General features: G+C 26.3%; 1 protein-coding gene across 2 annotated transcripts; it reads left to right on the top strand.

The window, feature by feature from the left end:
- The first annotated feature begins 1413 nt into the window (after positions 1–1413).
- On the top strand, positions 1414–19227 carry LOC122270326 (alpha-tocopherol transfer protein-like). 2 transcript variants are annotated; one of them, XM_043047268.2, is made up of 6 exons: positions 1414–1551; positions 8237–8390; positions 10566–10808; positions 13218–13411; positions 14302–14412; positions 16190–19227. In XM_043047268.2, exons 2-6 carry the CDS (start codon positions 8246–8248, stop codon positions 16382–16384), a joined length of 888 nt encoding a protein of 295 aa, XP_042903202.1. In that variant the 5' UTR covers positions 1414–1551; positions 8237–8245; the 3' UTR covers positions 16385–19227. The 2 variants fall into 2 exon arrangements, with proteins under 2 accessions (XP_042903202.1, XP_042903201.1); XM_043047267.2 differs by lacking the exon at positions 1414–1551 and adding an exon at positions 7893–8050.
- The last annotated feature ends 32 nt before the right edge of the window (positions 19228–19259 follow it).

Genomic DNA, 19259 nt, shown 5'->3' with positions numbered 1-19259 from the left:
TCAGAGATAGACGGATCATGGACAAAGAACTCCCTTGCCGTCAGGCTAACCATGGCAGATTTTCGTGGTTTTTCTCACCGTGAAAGGCAAATATGGGCTAGTTCCATCAATAAATCTTCCAGAAAGTTTTATTTGCCCTTATTTTTGATCCAGGATTTCTCTTGTTTTCTGGGTTAAGTTCAAGGCTACTAAGTTGAACATTACTAGTAGCAGACTCAGAATTGGTTCGCCTGTTGAACTCCAGTTATAAAATAAAAACTTCATGGTTAAATGAAGTAAAAAGTTTCACGTTTTAATTAACATTTTAATATTAAATAATCGTTCATAGAGTATTTTATAAACATTATCAATTATATTTATGACTATATAAATAAACATTTTTTTTAAATTTACTTTATTGTGGTACTTTATTTACTTTATTGTATCGATTGAAATTTAGGAAGCCGACTTCATTGTAGAAGTTTTCTCATTCTATTTTCGTTATTTCAATGATCAAAGTGCATTTAAAAAAAGAGATTTATAATTCTTTTATCATAATCTGGAAATAATGTTTGATATTTAAAATGAATGGATTCATCCTTTATAGATTTTATTGCACAGTTTGAATATCTCTGATCTATTTGATATTACTTCATCGTAACGCCATAACGACTGTCACTGATGATTTCGACTTGTAATAAGTATTATCAACTGATTGCTTTAACACCGTGAGTATTTTGCATCATTTGATATAGATATCAATACTAAACTATTCGCTTGTGAAAAATGTTTTTAGAAAATATTTTCCTGCTTTATCGCGACCATTGTTTGATACAGAAATATGGGATACAGAAGTAAGACAGAAATAAGTATAGCTATACAGGCAAAAGTTAAATAATGTTTTTAAGTACCGTATTTTTTATGATTTTGGTAAAATAATAATAGTAGTAATAACAAGATTTCGTGAAAATGGCGAACTGTATTGAAGAATATTCATAAGAATATGTTTTTTTATATATAAATTCAGCTCTAAGAAAAAAAAACTCTACTCTCAAGTGTAGATAATTGAGTTGAGCAATAGTTTCCTCATTGAGAAAAAAAAAGCCATTAACCTATAGTTATCTCATCTATCAGTCCTTAACCGACATATTTCATGCATTTTTCTGATACAGTAATACAATCTAAATACGACATTTCGAACACTACAACGAATCAAAACATAGACGACCATAAATAAGAGCATCACTAATCAACTTCAAATCTAAAGTGAAATTACATCACAGAAGACTAAAAGACATTGCATACGCTCAAATCAATGTCAACCTAACCGGTCGCTAGCAGCTGTATTACGCAAACATTTGTCACGTTTCCAAAAACAGCAATATTTTAGCAAAGATAAAGCAAACTTTGCACAGATATAAAACGCGTGTGACCTTTGGGTCTTTGTGCAAGTCACGTGAATACCTGATGGTTACCTCTGAAGAAGCAGAACCCTACGGCAGGTGAGGACTGGAGTTGTATCATTATCTGAGTAACTTATTACTTTTGAAGATTAGCATATGAAATAATAAGGTAAAACTATTCTATTTTATTTAAGTCTTTTATTATTAACACACAATTGATTCCTCAATTAATTCTTTAGTTTATGGTTCCCAATTTGATTTTTTTTTAAGCAAGTAATATTAAAAATAAAAATTTTAAAGTCAATTCCCACTTAGATCAGAAAAGAATAAGATAAATTTTTTATCCCGTATAAAACTGAAATGAATTAATTAAATTTAATTATGAATTAATATTTGAAAAAACTGTATTAACATCAAAAGTCATCCACTACAAATTTAAAAAAAGTGTATTTGACCTTGAGTAGATGAATAAAAAGTATTTTATTAACGATTAAAAATTTGAACAAGATATATGAATATATATAGGGCGAGTGTGAACTAATAGAGTCGAACCTGTATTTAACGAAGTTGATAAATCCCGATAATAAGTTCGCTATAGGGAAAATTCGTTAAATAGAAAATCACCTTTTAAAATGTTTAAACAACGCAAAACAGGTTTTAAATTTGTAAACAGTAGACATAATTAAAATAGCGATTGATGCACCGTTATCTTGTAAACTAGTATCTACTATTTATTTTATAAATCTTAACCATAAAAGAAACCTGCTTGGAAAGCAAGAATAGAGCAAAACATTATCCAGTGTTATACTATCAAGCTGCATGCATTTTTAACTGAAAAAAAAGATGCTAAATTTATGTATTAAATTATAGATGCATTTATTATAAAAATTTCATTTTAAACATGCATTACCACGTGCGTTTTTAAGTTCAATTGCTACTGATAAAATTCCTTAATTTGAACTGATTTTTTCGTTTGCAATGCAAGCAGAAAGGGATTTTGCTGCTTTCTATAAAATAACTTTAAGAGAAAGCGGTGAAACATTACATAAAGCAGTAGCTTCGAAAATTAATTCAAGCTCATTTCCCCCAAAAAATGCGTTAACAAGTTTGAAATGTTCTGAAATATTTTGGAAAATAGGTAAGTATCTCAAAGAAAAGTTCGTTAAATAGAAAATTAACTTCGCTATTCGGAAGTTATTTCACGAAAAATTCGCAAAATAGAGAAACTTGCAAAATGGAAGTTCGTTAAATAGAAGTCCGACTGTAGTAGGAATTGAAAAAAAGATCTATTTAGTTTCTTGTTTAGCTATATTTGTTAGCACACATTTTTTTTTTCTAATTTTGGTTTTTAATTTTATAAAATCATGATGCTTGCAACCTGTATGTGCATATGCAAAACAGCTTCATTTGAAAAGAACACAGATAACCACAACTAAAACACTAAATCTTTAAGAAGAAGAAAAATTAAACATGTTATAATTCTCCTTAATCAATAAAACGTATAACATTATTTAATTGAATTCTCAGTAGCATATCCCCCATTATTCAAATATTGCAGCTATTAATTTTGAGAATGAAAAATAAATAATTCATAGTTCTCTTTCGATTTCAAATCAATTGAAAAATTAAGAGCCATTATAAAATTGCGTTTTTATGTATAATAGTTGCATCCAACTTTAAATAATATCAATGATTCAGAAACTATAATTTTTTAGTTTAAGAGAGAAATTTTCAATGAAATAATAACTAAAAGTTTTTTTTTTTTTTTGTATTCTTTTTGAAATACTTAAATATTTATGGAACTAAGCTCAGATTGACTAGGTATATTTAGAAAGAAAGTGACTTTGTCGTTTATAACAATAAGTTAAATTGATAAAAATAAAAGAAAATAGCAGAAAGTTATTATTTATGAAGTGAAGGATCACAGTATCTAAAAAAATGACTGAAATATCGATTTCTCTCTTTTATTGCTTGTATATATTTGTATTTCAAACTACTCCGAACTCACACATTCCCTCTCTCTGTCTTTAAAACGTTATGAGCAACAAAAATTTGGTTTTTCATTAAAAATATGGCTTATAATTGCGTTTGAATGTTATTTGAATTAATCTTCGTCCGTTAATAAGACTTTAAAATAAATTTTTAAAAAAAATTAATTAGCATGAAGTGTATTAATATCATTATGCTAATTTTGCAAATTAGCATGATGATAATAAAATTGTGTATTGAATATAAATTAAAATTTTTAAAGCTGCGTGAACGTTTTAAATTTTTTCTTACATTCCATGACTAATCATAGAAAATATTCTAGTACGTTCGACCTATAAGTGAATGAATGCATTAGATTTGTTAACACTGCAATCATTAAGGAAGAAAATGCAAAAATAAAAAAAGCGTTAAAAGTTTTAAAATCTTACATTTTTTAAATTTTGTAAATTTAAAAAAATTGACTACATTAATTGTTTTCAAAATAAATTATAGAATGTCAATGAAGTGTGCATATAAAGCAGCTAAAAATTATTTATTTTACTTTTTTTTAAAAATGAAATATTCATATTATTTAATAAGTTTATTAAAATATTTCATAAATGAGGAAATCATTAAAAAAAATTTCAGCGTGCACACAAAAAAAATNATTTAATGAATGAATTAATCTTTGAAAAAACTGTATTAGCATCAAATGTCATCCACAACAAGTTTAAAAAAAATATATTTGAGTTTGAGTGGATGAATTAAAAGTATTTTATTAACGATTGAAAATTTGAACAAGATAAATATATATAGGAAGAGTGTGAACTAATAGTAGGAATTGAAAAAAAGATCTATTTAGTTTCTTGTTTAGCTATATTTGTCAGCATACATTTTTTTTTTCTAATTTTGGTTTTAATTTTATAAAACCATGATACCTGCAACCTGTGTTAAGCATATGCAAAAGTGCTTGATTTGAAAAGAACACAGATAACCACAACTAAAGCAACTGTATTTTTAAAAAGAAAAAAATTAATTATGCTGTAATTCTCCATAATCATTAAAACTTATAATATTATTTACATGAATTCTTAGTAGTATATCCCCTATTATTCAAATTTTAGGGATATTAATTTTACGAATGAAAATGTTAATAATTCATGGTTCTCGATTTCAAAATAATAGAAAAATTAGGTGCTATTATAAAATTGTATTTTTATGTATAATATTTGCCTCCAACTGTAATTAATATTATTGATTCAGAAACTATAATTTTTTAGTTTAAGAAGGAAATTCTCAATAAAATAGTAACTGAAAGTTTTTTTTTTCTTTTGGTATTCTTTTTGAAATATTTAAATATTTGTGGAACTAAGTTTAGATTGACTAGGTATATTTAGAAAGAAAGTGACTTTGTCGTTTATAACAATAAGTTAAATTGGTAAAAATAAAAGAAAATAGCAGAAAGTTATTATTTATGAAGTGAAGGATCACAGTATCTAAAAAAATGACTGAAATATCGATTTCTCTCTTTTATTGCTTGTATATATTTGTATTTCAAACTACTCCGAACTCACACATTCCCTCTCTCTGTCTTTAAAACGTTATGAGCAAGAAAAATGTGGTTTTTCATTAACAATATGGCTTATAATTGCGTTTGAATGTTATTTGAATTAATCTTCGTCCGTTAATAAGACTTTAAAATAAATTTTTAAAAAAAATTAATTAGCATGAAGTGTATTAATATCATTATGCTAATTTTGCAAATTAGCATGATGATAATAAAATTGTGTATTGAATATAAATTAAAATTTTTAAAGCTGCGTGAACGTTTTAAATTTTTTCTTACATTCCATGACTAATCATAGAAAATATTCTAGTACGTTCGACCTATAAGTGAATGAATGCATTAGATTTGTTAACACTGCAATCATTAAGGAAGAAAATGCAAAAATAAAAAAAGCGTTAAAAGTTTTAAAATCTTACATTTTTTAAATTTTGTAAATTTAAAAAAATTGACTACATTAATTGTTTTCAAAATAAATTATAGAATGTCAATGAAGTGTGCATATAAAGCAGCTAAAAATTATTTATTTTACTTTTTTTTAAAAATGAAATATTCATATTATTTAATAAGTTTATTAAAATATTTCATAAATGAGGAAATCATTAAAAAAAATTTCAGCGTGCACACAAAAAAAATCAGATTTCTGATTATTTTACTTTTTTGATAGTAATCAAATCCGGCGTCGATATCTCCTTGTTTTATTATTTTTGGTTATTCGTTGTTGTTACTGTTGTTTCTAATCCTTCACAATATAGCCTCAGCTATATCAAATCTATGAGTTCAAACGCTCTGGCAAAGTCACACACCAACACTGGTCGCAAGAGAATGTCCTCCGAGGAAAATTCCACGCAATCAAGAGGAAAGCAAGCTTCAATTTGCACTTGCCATATGTTGGGAAGACTTTCCACCTAAATTTGAATGTTAAGCTCTTTAAAAGACCACTGATCAATCGAGAAACTACAATTTGATCCGATATATCTCCCTTGAACTCCAGAGCACCTTCAGGTCTTTTTCTCCCAAGCCAATTCAGTTTTGGTTATTCATTCTTGCCTACACCAATACACAATCTTATTCAAAATTAGACAATTGAATAATAGCATAAATATTCAATTGCCAAGATATTTTTTTAACCCCAAGGAACAATATTTTATTTCATATTTTATTTCATCATCATTGATTTTATCGACACCTGTGCTTACTACATAAAGTGACAGGGACAAAATAAAGCATTTTTAAACCAATTATATTAATATTTCTTATCCTATGTATATGTTTTTAGAAATTTTGACACCTATCATTTTACTTGGTAATATTATCAAAGCTCTATTTTTAAATTGCTGCAACATCTCGTAATAGTGCAATAATTTGAGCCAAATCATCTAAGTTTTGCTGATTTTTAACTGGTTATGTGAAAAAAAGTAGTCACGTAAATGTTAATATCTCATAACACTTATAACAATATATGCAATTTCTATTTTTTGCTGATTCGAAGTTCATTGGTTTTATTGTCTATACTTCTTTTACAAAAAATTGTTTTACATATCAGTTTTTAAATGTTGAAATGCACCTCTCAGTGAAAAAATTTTGAATGACATTTTTGTTTCAGTGAATTTAAGTATAGATTGTATAAAAACAAAACACGTTAGGAAATTGTTAGTGTTACACTAGTCAAAACAAAACTGGAAACTGCTTTAACAGAGTAGGGTTGGGAAAAAAATAAAAAACATTTTTGGAAACAAAACAAACTAGTTTCCTGTCATATATATATGGCAGGATTAAATCAATAAAATATTTCATTGATAATAATTAAATTAATGTCTAAGAAATATACTTTTTAAATTTCTTATAATAAGTTCTAAGATAAACTGTGCTGACTAAAAAGTAGATGCATAAAATTTAACACAAATATTTAGCTCATTAAAGAATGTTCAAAACTTCTTATAAATTTTGCAAATCAAGTAACAAAAATGAAATCGATAATTCTTTATTACCATTTACAAGAAATTAAGGATATTTCATTCCTTCAAGAGACTGCGAATTCAAGTTGGGAAACTGTATGGAACTGAAAACTTTACTGAACATAGTTCTAAAGGAAAGCATTGTGGAAATTTAAAAAATATTTTCGACAATTAAATACGAAAAATATTAAGAAAGGGGAAAACTTCGTAGTACATTCTTTTACAACTGAGAAGAAGATGAGAGGAAAGCCATCTTCTCTCCAGATGGCGTATTCGAGCATTGCAATCGTGAATCTTGGAGCTATAATGCAAGTCTTCAAGTTAATTTATGCGCTCTTTAAGTTCATTTATGTTCTCTGACTCTGATTGAACCACTTGACTGGAAGGCGAATTAAGAGAGAAATTTTCGACCTCTTGTTTTTCCTCGTTACTTCAAGAAAATATTTATTCCAATATCGATGGAAAAATATCAAAGTCAAAAAATTTTAGATTTACCTTACTGCATTACATTTGGCAGTAAGTTATAACGAAAAATTTGTTAAAGGGAAACCCTATGCATTCCATAAGTAACCCTTACATTCCATAAGTCATCCCCTCCGCAGAGGATCAAAATTGTGATGGCATGTCTTCGGATCATCCTCCGGGATGTTTCCCAGACCGTCGCCAATAGCCCATTGTGCAGCTCTAGTGCGACGTAAATTAACAACAACAACAAGCATTCCATAAGTAAGTTAATTTTTCTCTTTTTGTAATCACAATTGTTTTCTTTCAATATAAGGGAACTTTTTGCGTGTTCCTCTTTTATGGCTCCTCTTTTACAAGTTGCGACTCAAAATTTAAAAAAAAAAAAGAAAAGAAAAACTCCTGCATTGAAATGTTAAATTATTTTCTGACGTCATAGAAAATATCCCCATTATGTTTTGTAACCCATTGGTTGAAGTATTTCTGTAAAGTTAGGTAAAAGCGTTTATGTTCGATCCTACATTATCAATGAGACAAATCGAAAAGAGAAAAAAGACGCTAACTACTGCTACTTTCTGTCTGAAAAAATCGTTTTGTTGATGATTTAGGAAACCGGACACGCAATTTATCAACCATGCGAGGGTATGGTTATAATCATAATGAGTTGATGGACAGTACAGTGGTAGTGTGATGATGTCATAATAAATGATCCAGGCGTAAGTGAGAATTCAATTGAATTTTTAAGTATTAATGCAGGTCTAACGAAAATTGTTTTTTATATGTCTATCTGTACATATAATTGATATTTAAAAGCCGTTTTTTAGCGTTATAAGTACCTGCTTTTATTAAAGTTCATTATATATGTCAGAGAAATAAAAAATTACGTTTTTTTTTCTCTGCAGGATTTAATCATGGAAAAAGAGTTGAGTGAAGAGTTCACGAAGTTCGAATGTGATCTTATTACTGAAGATCTTCGTAAATGTGCTGAATTGGAATTACATGAAAGAGAAGATAAACTATCAACTTATCTTGAAAATCTTAAAGATTTATTGAAAAGTTTGTTTTTTTTATCTCATTGATATTCATTACAAATTTTATCATTTCCAAATCAATGTATTTTAATTTAATTTGCCAATAAATGTTAATAAGTGATTTTTTTTACCCCATATATACTTTTAATAAATTAGTGGGCAATAAATTTTAAACTTTATAAATGAATATGTGAATTTATGTTCTGACATTTTTAAAACATTAAAGTACAATTGGTTTACATGAACTGGACTAATAGTTCAAATGTGTGTCAAAATGTTTAAAGCTTGTAAATCCTTATTTAAAGCTGAATATCTATAGTTATAATGATTTATTTATAAAGATTATTGAGACACAAATTAAAAAGATAATATGAAAACATTAACATTTAAAAACATTTAAAAAAGTTCATAGTTAAATTTCATTAACAAAGTTTCTATATTAAATTAGTTCCCTTGTTTTCTGGATTGGGTTCAAACAAACCTACAAGACTGCAGAGTTGAACATTGGTAGTCGTAAACTCAAAATTGGGTTTGCTGTTTGAGGACAATTATAAAATACAATATGAAATATTTTTAGAGATAGTTGATAGTTTGTGGAAAATGCTCCATTCACCTTGCAAAATCTGTATCCTTTTTGGATAACAGGTAACTTGTCAAAGATAAGATAATATGAAAACATTAATAATAAATTTATGTTTTCATATACTTTGCATTTAAAAAAGTTTATAGTTAAATTTCATTAACAAAGTTTCTATATTAAATTAGTTCCCTTGTTTTCTGGATTGGGTTCAAACCTACAAGACTACAGAGTTGAACGTTGGTAATCGTAAACTCAAAATTGGGTTTGCTGTTCGAGGACAATTATAAAATACAATATGAAATATTTTTAGAGATAGTTGATAGTTTGTGGAAAATGCTCCATTCACCTTTCAAAATCTGTATCCTTTTTGGATAACAGGTAACTTGTCAAAGATTGGCTGGCCAATTACCCTGAAGTTAAAGCCAAAAAAATGTGATCGGGTTGTGCTATGCATTATATATGCTGATGGCAAGCAGTGTGACAGAATTGAAGACTTCCATATAAAATATCGTGGATAATTTTGATACTTCTTTCCTTCAGGGATTAGTAACATATTTTGATGGTTTCCATTAAAAATCTTCCACCAAGGCTAATTTCTCCCTATACTTTATCCAGGAGTTCCCTTGTTTTCTGTATCAGGATCAAATTTAATAGAATTCATTGGAGTATAATTAGATAGTACATTAGAATATAATTAGAATATTACTCATTAAATTGATATTCATTAGAATATGTATGATTTGTGATAATATAATAAGGAAAAAAGGTATAAAAACTAGTTTTTTGTAAAATTTTTATGTATAAAAACAAGTTGTAAATTCAAAAATTTTTTTTTTTTTAAAAAAGAAAAAAAAACTTCTTTTTCTCCCTCTTTTAAATATAATTTTTTTAAAAATAAAGTTATGTAATGATTTTTGAATAAGAATTACAAATTAGATTACATAAATTTTACCTATTGAGTATATGAATATGTATAAATGCGTAAAATTGAATGGAATTACTGTCAGTAGATAAATCATAAGTCTTTTAGTAGTATTTCTGCCAAATTTAAAATTTAGTTTATAGTATTGTTAACTTTCTTTTAGTTATTTGTTTTTTATTAGATTCATAGCAATTATCATTGTTTTTATTTTTAAGCAAAACATGAAGTACTTAGAAAATTTGAGTTGAGTTTTGTAACTTTTCAAAAGTATGATTTATCATTTTACAGTTAAATAATGGTTACAGTAACTTATGGTTAATGAGCTAAATTAAAATAATAAGTGTTTCTTTTCTTTCTTTCTTTTTTTTCTCTTTTTTTTTTTTTTTTTTTTTTTTTTTTTTTTTTTTTTTTTTTTTATCTTTTTTGAATCTAGTCCAAAAGTTTAAGTCAGGTTGAATGGCTTTAGGATGGTTTAACTTTATTTACCAGTAATCCATTTTTTTTTTCAAGATAATACTTAAATATGGAAACTAAAACTGTTAAAACTAAAATATTATTGACAACTCTTTAATTAAGTAATCACTTTTTTTAAAAAAACAAATTCTGAGATCTAAGTTTTTAGAATTTTCACGGGCTTATACCATTTATTTTTCTTAAAATTTTGACTTATGTATTCTTTTTCTCTCTTTTCCCTTTAGATGAAAAAGGTTTAACTCCTTGTTTAGATGAGAGTTTTCTACTAATGTTCTTACGGGCAAGGAAGTTTGACTGTCAAGCAGCTAATGAGCTCATTAAAAAATACTATAAAGCTCCATTGGAACTTCCTAGTATGTTCGTAAATTTCAATCCTCATTCTTGTATGAATGCCATCAATTCAGGAATTCATTACTTTCTACCATACAGAAGCCCAGAAGGATGTGCCATTTTACTCTCAAAGTTTGGTAATATTAGAATTAATTTCATTAATTGAGCTTTTAAATTTTTGCTATTAACGTTTCTTGGGTAACTATTATTACTTTAGTTAAAGAATATTATTATTATAAATAAATATATACTCCTTCTGTAATTTCTATGTTTTTTTTCCTATCTTTTTTTATTTATAAAAATTTAATTGCTTCTGAGGAAGAGATATGTAATGCCTAGTGTGGCATCACTATCGTAGCTTTTAAAATCTCTTAATTTCTTAAACTTTTGTATAATCATTCTTAATCAATTTTTGATTGAATTATACTAATTATTTAATTTTTATTACGTTTTATAAATAGTGAATATAAAATATTTATTCTTTTCTTAACAATCAATGTAACGGCAAACTTTTTATTTCAGTACTAATGTAAGACTCATTAATGCACTGTCTCGACTAAATCGAAAACTCTTCATTTCTTACCGCAAAAATTTTTCAGTTACATGGATATACTAATTCTCACTGTCTTTCTGGCGATTTGCTTTCGACAAATTATTTTAAAATTTAATATTGATTTTGGGGGGTTGGTTTTGTTTTTAGCTATTTTATCTTTCCATAAATCGCCAACCATGGATCTCTTCCCCTGCTCCTAGCTGTCTGTTTGGATCAATTCAATCACTTTTTAATTTGGTGTTTGATTAGGCTGGTCATGGGGGATTTATCTCTCATGGCCTATCCTTATTGATATTATTATGCAAAATTTATTATTTAAGCTTTATTCAGTTCTGAATAACCTGTAATAATATTTCTATCTTTGTTTATTTTGTTAATTTTTTCCCTATATTTCTCTTTTTATACAGCTATGCTTAAATGTGGTATCAATAGATCACTTTTATTTGTTGAACTTTCATTTATGATATAGTTTAGTTGTGATATAAATGATGTTTTAGTAAATTTATTGTTACATCTGTAAATGGAAAAAGGCAAAACGAAAACCTCTTTTGGCATCTAGTTTCAAGACCAGATAAATCATTTTTGATGAGTTATCACACATCACTCTTAACTAAATTTTAGTACTTCCACATTTATCATTAAAATAAAAAGGCATTTACTACCTATTATCTGTTTTTGCATACAATTTATAGGGTCTATGGATATAATAATTTTGGTTTGTGTGGAATATTATCTTAATTTTGACTACAGAACGACACTTGTGCCAAAAATGCTTTGCAGTAACCGACATGTCCCTTGTGCTATTTGCTTTTTAAATTGACTTCTTAATGTATATTGTAAGTGTAATTATCCACACCTTCTGCTTAGAGAAATGAAACTAATAAAAAGATTTATATAAAACTTAAGTCCAAAAAGTGAGGGTAAAAAAACCAAATTTATTTGGTGTTAAAGTAGAGTTTATCTAAATTATTATTCATAAAACTTTCTAAAAAATTAGTTTTGAACTTATAGGCAGAATGTTATTATACATTTTATAAATAATGTTAATGTATACAAAAAGATAAGTTAGTCTACATTAGAACTTCAATCATCTGAATCACCAAAAAAGCAGATTGTTTTAGTGAATAAATTAATTGAAAAATAGATGATAACAGAATTTAAAGGTATAGAACTGATCTATGAGCTAGATTTAACCCTTAATGAACCAGTGCTGCCATATTGGCAGCATGACATTTCTATTTACTGGTTTCAATTTTGTGTATGTGGGGGAGGAAAATCATTAATTTATTATTTTATGAGTCATATTGTTGTCACATTTACAATTAATATTATTACAATTATACTTAGTAGGAAATAAATTTGAAACATTTCCAGACCATTAAAACTTAAATTATGGATGTTTCCAATAGATTTAATAACCAGTAAAAGACATTTCACATGTGTAAAAAATATTGACTATTATAATTATTGTTGTTATAGACATGGACTATTATCAAATTTTGTTTTCTTTATAAGTAATAATATTTTTTTTTCGCTAATTACAAATAAGAAAATTAATTAACTGGATTGTATCTGTTTCCACTGAATCCTGATAATTGGAGTTTCACATAATAAATAATAATATGTTTCGAATAGATTTAATAGCCAGTAAAAGACATTTCTCTTGTGTAAAAAATATTGACTATTATAATTATTGTTCTTATAAACATAGACTATTATCAAATATTGTTTTCTTTATAAGTAATAATATTATTTTATCTGATTACAAAACTAATTAGAAAATCAATTATCTGGCTTGGATCTGTTTCCACTGAAACCCAATAATTGGAGTTTCACAGAATAAACAATAATATTTTTTAGCATTAATGTGCTTTAAAAAGAAAAATTTTAGTTATATTTTTATTTTACTTCTTCACTGCCTCAAATGCTGTTATGGTATAAATCCTGTATTTTTTATGGAAAAAAAAAATAATGATGCACTTATGTTTCTTAGGTAAGTGGGATCCAAACACTTTAACATGTGAAGAACTTCTAAAGTTCAACATCATGTGCAACGAAATGGCGATTCGTAATCCAGTTACTCAAATTTGTGGTACAATCACCATTGCTGATATGAAGGATTTTTCTTGGTCCCATTTGCTTCAAATACCCATGAATGAAGTCCGGTGCTTTATCAATACATTACAGGTGATTAATCCAAAATAGTTCATATTTTCCATTGATTTTAATTTATTACTTTCACTTATTGCTATTACTCACTTATTTACTTACTGCATTTCTATTTTTTAGTTTAAGGATTGTAACTTTTTTTTGTATTTGCAAGTTATCTTTGATTTTAGACTGACAATTAACTACTATTACTTTGAATAATATTATAGTGCTATTATTTTAAGCTTAATTCTTAAAATTGTTTTTTTAATTAAATTGAAATGGTTGTAGTTGTAGTTAATTTACGTTGCACTAGGGCTGCACAATGGGCTATTGGCGACGGTCTAGGAAACAACCCTGAGGATGATCCGAAGACATGCAATCACAATTTTTATCCTCTGCAGAGGGGATGGCACCTCCTCTTCAGTAGCCCGACGACCTGCGCGCGAAGTCAAGCACTTTACAGTAGAACAGTTTAACAAGGACCAATGCCACACACCATCGGTTCCTACGCAGACTAATCCAAGTGGTCACCCACCCGCACACTGATCGCAGCCAGTGATGCTTAACTTCGGTGATCTGCTGGGAACCGTGTCTTAATGATCAGTCCACTGCTGGACAAAAAATTGAAATAGGAAACATCATTGGATATAAAAAAAAGTAGTTCATTATCGGCAAATTAAGAAGTTGTGTAAAATTAACATATATAATCTGTAAATGTCAAAAACTATTACTTTACCAATATTATGTTAAACACATTTGCAAATTTTGTTCTTTTATTTATATTTGTTAGAAATAAAATATAAATTCTGTGTTTCTTCTTTTACTCATATAACGATTTTTTATTCTGTGGATTTTAATTCATATATTAAAATTAAGTTGTTGTTTGTTTGTTTTTTCATTCTTTTACTTTTTAATTTTTCCTTTAGGATTGCTTACCAATTCGTGACAAAGCCATCCACATTATAAATCACTCTACTATTTTCTCTGTGCTGTTTTCACTGGTTAAGCCAATATTGAGTGAAAAAATAAAAGAGAGAGTATGTGTTGTTGCTTATTCATTAGTTCATATTGTTATGAGTATTAAATATGTAATTATAAATTTTGCAATATCATAATTGCTGACTCAATTTTCAAGTGATTATCAGAGTTTTTCAAATTTTAGCAATCTCTGAAGAGTTTTTTTTTTCCTATTAGAACTTGAGAAAATTCTTAGCAAAAAAAACTTATTAATTTTGTTATTATCTTACATTAAAGTTTGTTTGAGTTTTGCTCAATGTTTTTTTTTTTTTTAAATCTAATTTATTGAAAAAATATTCCTAAAAACCACAATTTGTTGGATGGTATGCAATTTTCTGTAATGCCCTTTAAATGTGTTCTAACTGAATAAAAAGTAGTATGTGCTGGCTAATTTTTACTTTCAATTTGATCTATCCTTTTTTTATAAAAATGGTAGACACAATTACAACTTTCTAGAACTATCTAATCATAATACTATAAAGACTATTAAATGTTGCAGTTAGGACTAACTAATTAAATCGGGCATTTTCATAATCATTATGAATTATCTTCTTAATTATGCTAGTATATCATATTATGCTTTATTTGCTATTTCTTTCTTTCTTATCATAATTTTTTATTATTTTTTTTTTTGGGGGGGGGTGTCAACTAAGCAATTATTACTTTTTTAAACTATATATTATTTTAATGATACTGATACTTGTACTAAAAATGTAAACTGATATAGACCTTATTATTATTTATTTATTTTTTATGAAATAGATCCTTTTTTTTCTCACCAGTAGGAATTTATTTTTGGCATATCATTTTTTGAAAATCTGTACAATATCTGACAATCCAGTAATTTATTTACTTTCAAAATAAATTTTTAATTGTTACTATCAAAAGTGAAGGTTTTTCGGTTATATTTGGTTTCTTGATTTACAATTATCTAATATTATATATACCTTTTAAAAAAACTTAATAATTTTGGTATTTGTTATAACTATTTTCAATAGGCATAATTATCATTTTTATTAGTATTTTTCCTCTGTCTAAAAGGAATTTTCATTAAAAAAAAATTATTATTATTATCTATCTTATTAGTTTTTCTAATTAAATTTCATTTTATATTTTGAGTACCAGTAGAAATATATTTTAATTAAAAGAGTAATTTAATTCGGCTGTTTTTGGTTCTTGTAGTAATTATTTTCCAGAAAAAGCTATTATTTGCTAAAAGAAAATCAAGTAATATATCTATATTAAAATTGATATTAAATATACCATTTGGATAGATTGTTTGTCTTATAATTCAATTTTCTATCGTAAAATGTATCAAAGCACTTTAACCCTTTATCTACTGACGGTACTTATAAGCACCAATCACTTTAAAACTTTATAGCACAACAACCATTACTTATATTCTGATGGTACGTTTTAGAAACAGTCTTCAAATTTTGCACCGGAGAAAGTTTTTTTCTTGTATATTCTTTAATTATCAATATAGCAGCCAACAAAAAAAAATTTATGAAACAATTTTCAGTAGTTCATAATGCAGTAGATAGCGGGTTAAAGAGCCTGTTTTACTGTTCTTAAATCTAAGTAGCATAAAAAAAAAAAAAAATTTATGCCCTTCTCGTGAAATGTTTCTATAACTACAATATTGCATCTTATGTATTTACATCATCGTAGATATATAAGATGCAATATTGTTGCATATTATGTGATTATTTCTCAATAAAATATTCTTTTTTTAAAAAATAATTAATATTATTTTTTTTTGAAATTATATTGTCATATGTCTCTTCTAATTTCTAGATCTATTTCCATGGTAGTGATCTCAAAAGTTTGCACAAACATCTACCGCCAGCTATTTTACCAGAACATTTAGGTGGAAATTTGCCTAATGAGCCGAACCAAGAATTTTATGATCTATTATTAAACAGCGAAGACTACTTCATAGCACGCTTGAACCATGGTTATCTACCCCAGGAAGAAGTAGCTAGTACCTGAAAAAAAATTTATTGCTTACCTTATTTATATCTGTGATATATTTATCGGTCTGTTTTATTCATGATCGATTCAATATAGCTTATATTTTTTAAATCAATATCTTCATGCTCATTTTAATGCAAATTTAGAAAATGCATATATTTTAAATATAAATTTTTTAAGTTATATATATTTTTTTCTTTTTTAAAATAATCACTGTGCTTTAGCTTTCTAATACACTTATACATCTAGAAATGATTGCCAATTATTTAATGGACTGTAGATAGTTTCTAGTCATTTCATTGTCAGTAATAAACAATTTATTACTTTTAATTTTTGATAATAAATAATACAATTATTGTTTTATTTTGTGTTGAAATTGGTATTGTCTTTTTGAAATATCAAAATAAGTGACACATGGGTGCACCCTTGTATAAATTATTTAAAAAAGACATAGATTTAATCTTCCGTATATGAATATTAATGTTTATATTTTACTCTGAATTGCATATTTTATAATAAATTTTGTTATTTTAGCTTAAAAATATCCTCATTATCCATCTGCCTTGGAATTATTATTTTTCAAATTGTTTTGCTCATTACTTGTACGAAAAATGTTTTTTTTTTTATTTAACTAGTATTTTTTTCAAAGATCATACTTACGAAATACTAAAAATATTTTTATAAATTATATTACAGTACAGAACCGCTTATCCGGAAAACCGGAACAAAATTCGATACATTTTCCCGCCTTTTTTTTTTTTTTTCAAAAGATTTCAGAATTCTTCTTTAAAAGATGTTTACCATCATTTTAGAAATAATCATTAGTTCCCTACACTGTTAAAAGAAGTAAGAGTTTTTTTTAGATTATTCTAAATATATATATATATTTTTTAGTTGAGTTTGACAATAAAAAAAAACGGCTTTTTGTAGCGATTCAGAAAACTGGAAAAATCAGTTATCCGGAATAGCGATGGTCCCGATCGTTCCGGATAATCGGTTCTCTACTGTATTTCATTTCATATCTCATTGAGACCAAATATTCTTTTTAGTATAAATTCTAAAATTTAAATAAAATTGCATTGATCATAATTCATGATCTCAATATTATTTAATAAGAAAATTATGTTATAAAAATTTTATTATTTTATTCATTTTTAGTTTAATATTAAAAGAAATATTAATGCATTATCAATGTTAAAAAATTTATTTTTTGTTATAAGTATGTTATTTTTAAAACTCAAAAATACACAGCTGAACTTTTTTTTCCATGTGTTTGAAAACCAATATCCATCACGTCTTTGGTCAAACTGCTACTGGCTTTCGTACATTCTAAAAAGCAAGCTGCTCCCTATTCTTGAATAAAGAATAAATGGGGTTGCTTTCCCCTCAGTTAATTTTTCGGGAAATGTATGTATGAAAATAATTACTTATTTTGTTTTTTGAGGTTTTATAACTGCTATCAGATTATTTGGTTTGTGCATTTTGCAAAATATGCCTACCTATTTATACCTATTACCTATTGTTATTATTACCTATTGCCTACCTATTTACCTATTATTTGGTATGTGCATTTTGCAAAATATGCCTACCTTTTCTCTGTAAAACATTTTTTTCTTAGACAGTTGTATAAAATTAAAATTTACTGTCCTTACTTTTTTAAAGTTTGTTTTTAGATCCTTGAGTGAAGGAAGGTTACAGTCAGAGTTAAGTTTAAGAAATCAAGACTTCAATTTGCACGCTGTCAATTTCATATCTTGTCCAAATATTAACTGCCTTTATACATAGCTTTAAATTAGACTCATAATATTAACACTTTTCGTTGGTTACTTTTTAAATTGGATAATCTTAATTTCCCACAGGCTCCTCTCCCATATTCCTTTACTATTAATTTGTTTCACCTTGCTTTTTTTTTGTATATGTTGACTTAATTTTTTTTTTCAATTATTTGAATTGTTAATTAGACTTAGCCTTTGGTTTGATTTGCAGTGATTTTTGCTTTACATGTGTGTTACTTTATCTATTTTGTTTTTGTTAAAAAAAAATATTTCAAGGCTTTTTTTTCACAATTATGACATTTTATCCAAACTTTTTTTGTTCATATTTAAATACAGTTTAAATAATTTATAACTTCATTTTATTCTTTGTTATAATTTTTTATTATTACTTATTTCTGTTTTAGTCTTCGTAGTTAACCGTAAATACCTGAATTATGAATTAGATTTTTTTTTCTGTTCTGATTGACAAAAATGATTGTTTAAAAAAAAAATATTGTTATATTATGGTTTATAAATAAACAGAAAAATATTTTTTATCTTGTTTCTTTTTTTCTTTTCTTTTTTTTTTTTCAAATCATAAATAATAGCCTTAATTTTTGTAGTTCAAATCTTAAACAACTGATTATTTTTACTGTCATTTTTAATGGTGATTTTAACCTAATTTTTACTCTGATTACTTAAATCATAAAATCAGTAAGTCTGTTGTTTAAACATTATTTTTTAATCCGTCATTTTTTTTTCCAATAGAAACATTATTTTTACTATAAATATATGTGCAGTATTTTATTTTAAAATCTTACCTTTTAGTCTCATTTGTTTATCTAGCTTATACATGTTTGTTTTGTGATTTATGCAAAACTGGTGAATATTCTACATTCATTCATTGAAATTTACTTCAGATTTTTAGTTCATATGTTTTAAATGATGCTATTGTTTTCCTATAATGTTGAAGTTTTCAACTGTTTTGTTTTGTATGGAATGTTCAATTTAACACACTGTTCCATCAATCAATTTACATCCTAATAATTGTTTTTTTAATTTAATTATTATAATCTTTGCTCAATAAAGTTTAAAATACTTCCTTTTTTTTCCTTAGTAATTTCTGTCGTAAACATTTT

This window comes from Parasteatoda tepidariorum, chromosome 9 (assembly GCF_043381705.1).
Source record: "Parasteatoda tepidariorum isolate YZ-2023 chromosome 9, CAS_Ptep_4.0, whole genome shotgun sequence".
Classification (NCBI taxonomy): Eukaryota; Metazoa; Arthropoda; class Arachnida; order Araneae; family Theridiidae; genus Parasteatoda; species Parasteatoda tepidariorum.
Note: the sequence above shows the minus strand (reverse complement) of the source record. Positions and strands in the feature narration are given on the sequence as shown.